General features: G+C 43.0%; 1 protein-coding gene across 1 annotated transcript in view; it reads left to right on the plus strand.

Annotated features, from left to right (window-relative positions):
* Positions 1-19: 19 nt before the first annotated feature.
* Positions 20-11904, plus strand: part of LOC114642487 (zinc finger protein 665-like) — a 47736-nt gene continuing 35851 nt past the window's right edge. Inside the window, exon 1 of the mRNA XM_051927761.1 lies at positions 20-575. Coding sequence (XP_051783721.1) covers positions 44-575 — 532 coding nt within the window. The 5' untranslated portion in view covers positions 20-43. The remainder of the gene's footprint in view (positions 576-11904) is intronic.

Consider the following 11904-nt stretch of genomic DNA (forward strand, 5'->3'; position numbering starts at 1 on the left):
CTTTTAGTTTGTCAGATAACAAGGAGCCTCCATCCCAGTTCATATGCTCCTCCAGAAAGCTGTCGATTGGCCTCCAGGTCAGGGCTGTCCACGTCGGAAGGGAATCTTAGAAGAGGAGAGCAGCCCCTCTCGAAGGAGAGAGAGAAGAGTTTGTACAAAGCGTATGGCCTTGGGCGGGGAAGACGGCATGGATGAAAGGCGGGCGCCCAGTAAACAAGAGGATCGTGAGCGGGGCACACCCGAGGGTTTGTGCGTCAAGTCAGAGGACCGTGAGGGAGGACGTCCAGCTTTTCAAGAGGAGGAGGCGGGCATGGCGGAGATTGTCGAAGTTAAAGTGGAGGATCTGGAATATTTCTCGGTCAGCATTGAACTGCAGAACCTTGAAACTGAGAATACTCTCAAACAAGAAGAATCTCATTCCAGTGTACGGCAGTTGGTCACAAGTACGGGACAAGCAGCTACCCTGCAGAATTCAGTGGAACTGAAATCGGAGTCATCCGAGTTTGAAGAGAACATCAGTGAAGGATACGGGAGAGCAGCAGAAGAGCAGCAGATGCCACGGCGTTTGGAAATGAGTAAGTAACGTAATGAAATGTAAAAGTAATCGTAACCCACCAGTGCCTGTCATTGCATTTTTAATAATAATAATAATTCATTACATTTATATAGCGCTTTTCTCACTACTCAAAGCGCTCTCCACACAGGGAGAACCCGGGAAGCGAACCCACAATCTTCCACAGTCTCCTTACAGCAAAGCAGCAGCACTACCACTGCGCCACCTGTTTTAGTACTGTGCTGTGAAAAAGTATGTGCCCCCTTCCTGATTTCTTATCTTTTTGCATGTTTGTCACACTTAAATGTTTCAGATCTTCAAACAAATTGAAATATTAGACCAAGATAACACCGAATGCAGTGTTTGAGCAATTTTATTTATTAAGGACAAAAAATAACTCTCCAAACCTACATGGCCCTATGTGAAAAAGAATTAGCTCCCTAAACCTAATAACTAGTTGTGCCACCCTGCAGTCAAGCGTTTGCGAGAACTGGCATACGAGTCTTTCACATCACTGTGAAGGAATTTTGTCCCACTCTTCTTGGCAGAATTGTTGTAATTCAGCCACATTGAAGGGTTTCTCCGAGCATGAACCACTTCGTTTAAGGTCACGCCACAGCATCTCCATTGGATTCAAGTCCGACTTTGACTAGGCCACTCCAAAACCTTCATTTTATTTATTTTTTTTAAGCCATTCCGTGGTGGGCTTACTGGTGTGTTTCTTGGATCATTGTCCTGCTGCAGAACCCAAGGGCGCTTCAGCTTGAGGTCACGAACTGATGGCCAGACATTCTCCTTCAGGTAGAGAGCAGAATACATGGTTCCATCCATCACAGCAAGTCATCCAGGTCCTGAAGGTCCTACATTGATGGATTAAAGGCCAGAAGTCCATGTGACCGTCATCATCAAGTCCTTCCATAAAAACCCAGAATACCATGAGGACTGATTGAGGTCATTTATGTTAGGTAGAATGCCTAGAGGGGTCTGGGTGGTCTCGTGGCCTGGAACCCCTGCAGATTTTATTTTTTTTCCAGCCCTCTTGAATTTTTTTTGTTTTTTCTGTCCTCCCTGGCCATCAGACTTTACTTTTATTCTATGTTAATTAGTGTTCTCTTATTTTGTCTTTTTTTTCTCTTTCTTTATTATGTAAAGCACTTTGAGCTACATTATTTGTATGAAAATGTGCTATCTAAATAAATGTTGTTGTTGAAGCAGCAAAGCAGCCCCAGACCATTGCACCGCCACAGCCATGTTTGACTGTTGGTATGAGGTTCTTCTTGTGAAATGCTGCGTTACTTTTACGCCAAATGTAACAGGATGCACACATTCCAAAAAGTTCAACTTTTGTTTCCTCAGTCCACAGAATATTTTCCCGAAAGGTCTTGGGGACCATCAAGATGTTTTTTGGCAAAAGTGAGATGAGCCTTTATATTCTTTTTGGTCAGCGGTGGTTTTCGCCTTGGAATTCTGCCCTGCATGCCATTTTTGCTTTGTCTCTTTCTTCTGGTTGAGTCCTGACCACTGATCTGAACTGAGGCAAGTGAGGCCTGCAGCTCTTTAGATGTTATCCTGGGTTCTTTTTTGACCTCTTGGAGGAGTCGTCGCTGCGCTCTTGTTGGCCGGCCACTCCTGGGAAGGTTCACCACTGTTCCATGTTTTTGTTCTTTTATTCCGCCTTATAAAATTTCTTGTATTAGGAATTTGTTAGTTTTCTCATACCCCTTGGGGTCAGAGCGCAGGGTCAGCCATTGTACAGCGCCCCTGGAGCAATTACAGGTTAAGGGTCTTGCTCAAGGGCCCAGCAGAGTGGGATCTCTTTTGGCAGTGACGGGGATTCAAACTGGCAACCTTCTGGATACCAGCACAGATCCTTCGCCTCAGAGGATTCTCCATTTGTGGATAATGGCTCTCACCGTGGTTCGCTGGAATCCCAAAGCTTTAGAAATGGCTTTGTAACTGTTTTTCCAGACTGATCAATTACTTTGTTTCTCATCTTTTCCTGAATTTCTTTAGATCACGGCGGCATGATGTCTTCCTTTTTGGGCTCTTTTGGCCTACTTCACTTTGTCTGACAGGTTCTATGTAAGTGATCTCTTGATTCAACAGGTCTGGCAGTAATCAGGCCTGGGTGTGTGGCTAGTGAAATTGAACTCAGCTTTCCAAGAAATGCGATTAACCACAGTTACGTCATAATTAAACAAGACGGGGAGCAATTACTTTTTCACATAGGGCCAGGGTAGGTTTGGATAGTTTTTTTTCCTTAATAAATAACTAGGGGGCTTTTCCCCCTGCTTGCTTCGCTCGGCAACCCCCTGCCTGCACTATATGTCAGCAACTTCGCGTCTCTGCCGCTCGCGTGAGTGGATTTCACTTTCACCAAACATCAAAACTTTTAATACTTGCGGATACACCTCTTCGTTGGGTAGAAACACTACTTTTCCCTGATGGCAGCACAAATTAGTTCATCTACAAGTCTCCGACTTAAACTTTAAAGCCTTACAATATCTACATCTGTCATATCACCTATGTCCATATATTCAATCTCTCTTCGCTGTTTTGTTATTTCACTGAGTAATAATTTCCGTTAGTAAACATCGCATTAGCGCAAACAAACAGTTTTTGTGACTTTCGAATTTTAGTCCTTTCATAATCTCTAACCTGCTGTGGGGTTTTAAAATAAGCCCGATTTAAAGCGTGCCATAAAATCGTTGAGGGCGGCACGGTGGCGCAGTCGATAGCGCTGCTGCCTCGCAGTTAGGAGACCAGGGTTCGCTTCCCAGGTCCTCCCTGCGAGGAGTTTGCATGTTCTCCCCGTGTCTGTGTGGGTTTCCTCCCACAGTCCAAAGACATGCTGGTTAGGTGCATTGGCAATTCTAAATTGTCCCTAGTGTGTGCTTTGTGTGTGTGTGTCCTACGGTGGGCTGGCACCCTGCCCAGGATTGGTTCCTGCCTTGTGCCCTATGTTGGCTGGGATTGGCTCCAGCAGACCCCCGTGACCCTGTGTTCGGATTCAGCGGGTTGGAAAATGGATGGATGGATAATCTCTAACCTTCTCTGCACATGTATCGCACCAACATTTTTGAACCTGTTTACGACATTCTACTTGGTCTTCTACTCTTTGTCTTTTATTTCCGACCCCGCTTGGAGGTGAGAGCACAGGAATTGTGGCTGACCATAGCATTCACACGAATGAGAGGTGAGTGGACCATGGGTGTGGTTGTAAATGTTTGAGAGGAGGGTGGGACTTGTCAGAATCTCATGGCAAAAAGCCTCATCTCGCGGGACCTGAAATTATCTCTGAGACAGTCTCGTCCCGCGATTTCCTTTTATAATAGAGAGAAATCATCACTTAAAAACTGCATTTTGTGTTCACTTGGGTTATCTTTCTCTAATATTTAAATGTGTTTGATGATCTGAAACATTTCATTGTGGAAAAACTTGCAAAAAAACAAAGAAATTAGGAAGGGGGCAAATACTTTAATTAATCTGTCTTGTTATGATATTGTTTACCACAGCGTCACAACTTTCCTATATAAAGCTATCGTTTTGGCTTTAAAACTTGACGGTTATTACGTTTAGTGATATTAAACAATCATCTATTCTAAAAATGATCTCTTCTATTAATTGTGCTCTAATTTAGGGGTTTAAAAAATTATAATGTCTATCCAGCTAAATCTACTGGAGTGATTTGGGTCAAAAGGCTCCTGTCATGGTTCGTTTGGATTGTGTGATTCTCTTTCCCGTTATCTTGTCCACACACAATGTCATATAATGACACAAACAGGCAGCTGTTTACTCAGAAAGTCGGTTCCTAAATCTTGTAAAACCTGTCCTGCTTTTGTTCCACTTAGTCCACCCATAATGCTCGAATTAGGGGTTTAAAAAAATGTCTATCCAGCTAAATTTTCTTCTTCTTCTTTCAGCTGCTCCCGTTAGGGGCCGCCACAGCAGATCATCTTCTTCCATCTCTTCCTGTCCTCGTCCTCTTGTTCTGTCACACTCATCACCTGCATGTCCTCTCTCACCACATCCATAAACCTTCTCTTAGGCCTTCCTCTTCCCTGGCAGCTCTATCCTTAGCACCCTTCTCCTAGTATACTCAGCATCTCTCCTCTGCACATGTCCAAACCAACACAATCTCACCTCTCTGATTTTGTCTCAAAAACGTCCAACTTGAGCTGACCCTCTAATGTCCTCATTTCTAATCCTGAACATCCTCGTCACACCTGATGCAAATCTTAACATCTTTAACTCTGCCACCTCCAGCTCTGTCTCCTGCTTTCTGGTCAGTGCCACCGTCTCCAGCCCATATAACATAGCTGATCTCACTACCGTCCTGTAGACCTTCCCTTTCACTCTTCCTGATACCCGTCTGTGACAAATCACTCCTGACACTCTTCTCCAACCTGCCTGCACTCTCTTTTTCGCCTCTCTTCCACAATCCCCATTACTCTGTACTGTGGACCCCACCAACTCTGTCTCTGTAAAACCAGAATAAATACAATAATAAAAATGTAAATTTTTCAGCTAATTTGTACAGTACTGTGCAAAAGTTTTAGGTAGGTGTGAAAAAATGCTGTAAACAAAGAATGCTTTCAGAAATGGAAGCGTTAATCATTTATTTTCATCAATCAACAAAATGCAGTGAATGAACAAAAGAGAAATCGAAATCAAATCAATATTTGGTGTGACCACCCTTTGCCTTCAAAACAGCATCAATTCTTCTAGGTACACTTGCACACAGTTTTTGAAGGAACTCGGCTGGTAGGTTGTTCCAAACATCTTGGAGAACTAACCCCAGATCTTCTGTGGATGTAGGCTTCCTCACATCCTTCTGTCTCTTCATGTAATCCCAGACACACTCGATGATGTTGAGATCAGGGCTCTGTGGGGGCCATACCATCACTTCCAGGACTTCTTGTTTTTCTTTACGCTGAAGATAGTTCTTAATGACTTTGGCTGTATGTTTGGGGTTGTTGTCCTGCTGCAGAATAAATTTGGGGCCAATCATATGCCTCCCTCATGGTATTGCATGATGGATAAGTATCTTCCTGTATTTCTCAGCATTGACAACACCATTAATCCTGACCAAATCTCCAACTCCATTTGCAGAAATGCATCCCCAAACGTTCAAGGAACCTCCACCATGCTTCATTGTTGTCTGCAGACACTCATTATTGTACCGCACTCCAGCCCTTCGACAAACAAACTGCCTTCTGCTACAGCCAAATATTTCAAATTTTGACTCATCAGTCCAGAGCACCTGCTGCCATTTTTCTGCACCCAGTTCCTATGTTTTCGTGCATATTTGAGTCACTTGGCCTTGTTTCCACGTCGGAGGTATGGCTTTTTGGCTGCAACTCTTCCATGAAGACCACTTCTGGCCAGACTTCTCCGGACAGTAGATGGGTGTACCTGGGTCCCACTGGTTTCTGCCAGTTCTGAGCTGATGGCACTGCTGGACATCTTCCAATTTCGAAGGGTAATAAGCTTGATGTGTCTTTCATCTGCTGCAATAAGTTTCTTTGGCCGACCACTGTGTCTACGATCCTCAACGTTGCCCATTTCTTTGTGCTTCTTCAAAAGAGCTTGAACAGCACATCCTGAAACCCCAGTCTGCTTTGAAGTCTTTGTCTGGGAGAGACCTTGCTGATGCAGTAGAACTACCTTGTGTCTTGTTGCTGTGCTCAATCTTGCCATGACATGAAACTGTCTTCCACAACTTCACCTTGGTAGCAGAGTTTGGCTGTTCCTCACCCAGTTTGAAGCCTCCTACACAGCTGTTTCTGTTTCAGTTAATGACTGTGTTTCAACCTGCATGTGACATTAGCCAGGTTTCCATCCAAGGAGTTTTTGCGAAAAAATATTTAGCGCTTCAAATTTTTTTACCGATATGGCTGATGGAAATGCTAATTATCGATAAAATGTTGTAAATGTCGACATAATATTTTTCCGTTTAACTTTAGCGCATAAATTCCATATCGATACTTCAGATGTCGCAAAAACTACATTGGAAACACTTTTTGTCGGAAAAAAGGGCTTTAACGCAAATAAATGTCTCATTTTCATCACGTGCAATCAAAACGAGAATACGGAGCGGTTCGCATGGTCTGATGAAGAGAGTTTTTTTTTATTAAACGTCGTTATTTTGTATTAATTCAAATTTCAGTTTTAATTAAAAACCTTAAGGGAAGCAGGTTAATTCAGTTGTTATCGCACTGAGAAGGGATGTTGAAAGGTAGGCTCACCTGTACAGATCCGATGCTGCAAACACAGCTGCATCATGGGCACTTCCAGGAGTGCCAACGCAAATGTCTCGTATCATGCACCTATCATCAACAAGGGCCTGGAGAACAATAGATGGCCACCCTTTGCGATTAATGTAATCGCGGTAGCCTTCCGTCGGGGGAAGAATAGGCACATGCGTGCCATCCAGCGCACCGTAAATCTGTGGCACAAGATGCACCAAGGAATTGCGGTATGCAATTTCATTGGCCTCCGCTACAGTCGGAAGTCTGATATAACGCCGCATTAATTTTTCTTTAATAGCGGTGCACACAGCATATACACATCGATGGACGGTAGTTTTACTAACCCCGAAAGTTTCTCCAACTACTCTATACTCGGCGCAGGTTGCCAGCTTGTAAAGGGCGATGGCAATCCGCTTTTGGGTTGGAACCGGTGGTCGGTGGCAACCTGTGATGGGCGCAACATCAGGACTGATGAATCCACACAACATCTCAAACGTCGGCCGTGTCATTATAAAATGTTGCAGCCAAAGATTTTCTGTTAAGTGTCTCTCCACCACCTCCTCCCAGAAGGTCTTATTCCGTCGTCTCTCCCATACCCGTGGGTTTCGTCGCACTGGGGGTACTTTCTTCGAGCTCTAGGGCTATCAGACAAGCAACTGCTTCATTCTGCTGTCGTCTTCGGATATTATGTACAATACCAATTATTTGTGAAACTGAAACAGTAAGCTGGCAAATTTCAAAAAACTGTCTGAATAATCTCTCCATTTCTTTGTTTCTTTGTTTAGTGGAGGGGGTGTAACGTGGAAAACAAAAGGTAGATAATTTGCGACATACACAAAATTATGTATGGAAACGGCTCAAGGGCAGATTTTTTTCGCGATACAACAAAAGTTATGCGACAGTTCGTTTTGGGGGGGGGGGGGGGGGGGGGATGACGTCATCACGCACACCATTTTATCGATAAAAAAGCCAGTTTGATGGAAACAGGCTGGAGACAGCAAATTTCGCACATTTTTTTTACGTGTATTCTGTTTGTCGATAACAAAACGTCGCAAAAAACTGGATGGAAACTTAGCTAGTGATGATCATTAGCACCTGTTTGGTACAATTGGTTGATCAGACACCTGACTAGAATCCTACAAAATCCCTGACTTTGTGCAAGTGGACCTAGAAGAATTGATGTTGGTTTGAAGGCAAAAGGTAGGAACACCAAATATTGATTTGATTTTAGATTTTTCTTTTGTTCGCTCACTTTGCATTTTGTAAATTGATAACAATAAACAATCATTATTTATATTTCTGAAAGCATTCTTTGTTTACAGCATTTTTTCACACCTGCCAAAAACTTTTGCACAGTACTGTATATAAAAATAAAAGATATATATAAATAAAAAAGATATATATATATATATATATATATATATAGAAGAGAAAGTCTGTGATACGGTTTGCATATTTGCAGCTGGAGATCCAGAAAGGGAGAAAATGAATCACGTATCATAAAGTAGTTTTTATTCCCGAGCTTTCAGCGCCCCTTTGATTCTTGTAAATCTAAGTAGTCAAGAGAGCAGGAGGGATAATAAGACTGATAGAGGAAGAAGATCTAAGGATACGAGAAGGAACGGAGATGTGAAGAAGGAGGTGCAGGATTATGGAGGGTCTTGAAAGTAACAAGCTGAGTCTTCAAATCAATGCGATATTTAGAAGGGAGTCGGTGAAGCTGCTGAAGGACTGTAGTGATGTCCTCCATGGAAAGGGTTCTGGTCATAAGACGAGCTGCTGCAGCATTCTGAACCCACTGGAGTTTGTAGAATTACAACAATCAGTACGAGGCGTCACCAGAGCATGAACAAGAATAGCACTGCTGGGAGCTGAAAGAGATGGCCGTGAACAGCTAGATGGCAATATGCAGACCGAGTGACATTATTAATATATGCCTCGAATTTTAAGGTACTATCCAGAATAACACCTGGGAGGAAGAAGAGATTAGAGAATTATCAATAGTCATTGAACTATTATCCCATTTATCCAAAACCGATTTCGTTCCTACCAGGGGAACCTCTGTTTGATCAATATTTACTTTTAAGAAAGTTAGCAGCAACATCCTGCAGACAGTCGGAGAGAGAAGAAGATGGAAGAGTGCAATTGGGCTTAGTAGACAGACAGAGCTGGGAGTGTTGTCAGCAGAACAGTGAAACTGAATATCAAATTTCCTAAAGATATGATGATAATAATAATAATAATGCTTTTTATTTATAGGGCACTTTACATTAGCAGTAAATCTCAAAGTGCAACATAAAAAGTTTAAACAAAGGCAAAGCAAGATAAAACAATAATTATAGCAATCTTGTTAATAAGCTTTCCTAAACAGAAAAGTCTTTAGCTGTTTTTTAAAACAGCCCACCATCTGCTGTGTTCCTAGGCTCTCTGGTAGGGCATTCCAGAGCCATGGAGCAGCGACTGCACCCATTGTACGAAGTTTGGTCACGGGGGGCAAAGGTGGTAGGTATTTGTAAAACGGAGGTTTCTTGTACTGGATTGTAATATAAGGAGATCTTTAAGATATTGCGGAGCATTTCCATGGATACACTGGTGAGTAAACAGAGTTTGTATTCAATACGGAGATTGGTAGGGAGACAATGAAGTGACCGAAGGATTGGGGAGATCTGTTCATATTTCTGCACCCTCATCAGGATTCTTGCAGCGCTGTTTTGAATTTGTTGGAGCTTTTGAAGGCTCTTGTTGGGTATCCCGATGAGGAGTGCGTTACAATAGTCCATCCTGGAGGAGACAAAGGCATGAACCAGCTTTTCAGCATCACAGAGGGAGAGGTAGGGACGGAGTTTGGCTATATTTTGGAGATGAAGGAATGCAATTTTACAAAGGTGATGGACATGTGTATCAAATGACAGACGGGAGTCTAATGTGACACCCAGATTTGTAACAGAAGGGGAGAGGGTAATGGTACGGTCAGAAAAGGAACTACAATTTACAGAGGAACGAAGCTGATGTTGGTACCAATTAAAAGAGCTTCAGTTTTGGTGCTGTTCAGCTTGAGGAAGTCCTTGGAGATCCAGGCCTCAGTCTCAATCAAGCAAGAGGACGAGTTGATGGAGGTGTAAGAGAAGTCGAATCCAGTCTCACATAGAGCTGCGTATCATCGGCATAGCAATGGAATGAAACTCCATGCTTGTGGATGATGTGACCCAGGGGTAGGACATAGATATTAAAGAGGGTCGGCCCAAGGACTGATCCTTGTGGGACCCCACAGGTGACAGTGTGGGTATGAGATTTAGCATCCCCCCAAGGCCACATACTTGACCCTTTCTGTTAGATAGGACTCAAACCACTAGAAAGCAATGCCAGAAAGTCCAATTGTATAGTGAAGATGATGAAGGGGCAGAAGGTAAATAATAAATAGAAATGGGTCCTGAGACAGACCACTAACAACTGGGCAAACTTGGGATCTGCATTTTTTTTTTAATTGTACAAACTGTACGATCTGAGAGATGAGATTTATACCAGGCATGTGGAGTGCCAATAATACCAATCGATTTTACACTCTCTCGTGATATTCTGCTTGAGAGTGTATCAAAGGCAGAGCTCAGATCAAGGGGCACAAGTATGGTGGAGTCGGCTGCCACCAGCAGGTCATTGGTGATTTTCTCTGTGCTGTGAAGTGGACGACAGCCAATGACCTGAAATCGTTCAAACAAGCGATTGTCCAGAAGGTAAGAGTGGACCTGCTCAGCAACCGTTCTTTCAAGTGTTTTTGAAAGGAAAGGTACATTTGAGATTGGACGATGATTATTAAGAGTTGTGGGGATCCAGGCCAGATTTCTTGAGAATTGGGAGTTATCACAGCCGTTTTTAAAAATAAAGGAACAAGTCCAGAGATAAGAGAGGAATGTATGAGGTTAGTTATTAGAGAGGACAGAGAAGACCAACAAAATTTAAATAAAATAAGTAGGAATTGGACCCAGCTGTGATAGGTAGTGGGATTGGATTTTCTAATCATCTTCTTCTTTCGGCTGCTCCTGTTCGGGGTTGCCACAGCAGATCATCCAAAATTGTTGTCCGCATATTGATTTTGCAAAATTTTACACCGGAATTCCCTTCCTGTACATAACCCTCCCCATTTATCCGGGCTAATAATACCAAATATTTCTTCCACAGTTGGGGGTTTAAAACTGTTAAGAAGAAGTGAGGGAACATAAAATACTCCCATGTACGGGATTTCCAAAACTAGTCAACTGCTGGTGGATTTTTCATATTAAAAGAAGGTCATAAAAGAGTTACATTGACCAGTGCAGTAAACGTGAGTGTCAGGTGGCTGGAGGATTTTATTTACAGTCGAGAATAAAGTTTTGACCAGTTTAGGTCCCCCCCTCCACCTGTCTGACCTACATGTTTGTGAGGATATAAAGTAAGAACTCCTAACGTCTCCTACATCTAGAGAACAGGTGAACCGAATTTGGGGGCCGAATTTGACCACCGGATGCTGGACTTGTGTGACAGCAGATAAAACCAAACTGAGCTGCCAAGTTCCAGTTGCTCTCGGTCAACTGCCCATCCCCGAGAGAGAGAGAGAGACCCCCTGTGACTGCTTTACAAAGCACAGAGCAAGCGCCATGAGTGGCTGTGCTAACCCCTGGGCTTTACTAATGTGAGACGAGATGTAACTGTACTTGCATTTAATTAGGTTTTTGTATCATTTAGATTTTATCAAATTCATCACATAAAAGAAGAGAATACCCACATTCACTCTCCAGATTGACTTTACTGTAAGTCATGTGCCCACCCATCCCCTCTCTTGTCAACAGAATAAAATTAAGCAAAGCTCTAGGACTGATTCCATTATTGGAGCTGCAGGGTCCTCTTAAAAATCAGGAGGATTAGAAATGAGAAGAACAATTAAATTGAAAAAAATTTTTTTTTTTTGGTTTGCGCCCTCCCCCACCATAACCTTTTGCCTGTGGGGGAGGAGCGAAAGCTTTAGTTTCGTCAGTGATTTCCATGTCCGGTTTCTGACAGATTTTGACATTTTAGGGTCTCCTGAAAGCAAAAACTTTGATATCTCGCTGATGGGTGTCTGTGTGT

Source organism: Erpetoichthys calabaricus, chromosome 5 (genome assembly GCF_900747795.2).
Source record: "Erpetoichthys calabaricus chromosome 5, fErpCal1.3, whole genome shotgun sequence".
Taxonomy (NCBI): domain Eukaryota; kingdom Metazoa; phylum Chordata; class Cladistia; order Polypteriformes; family Polypteridae; genus Erpetoichthys; species Erpetoichthys calabaricus.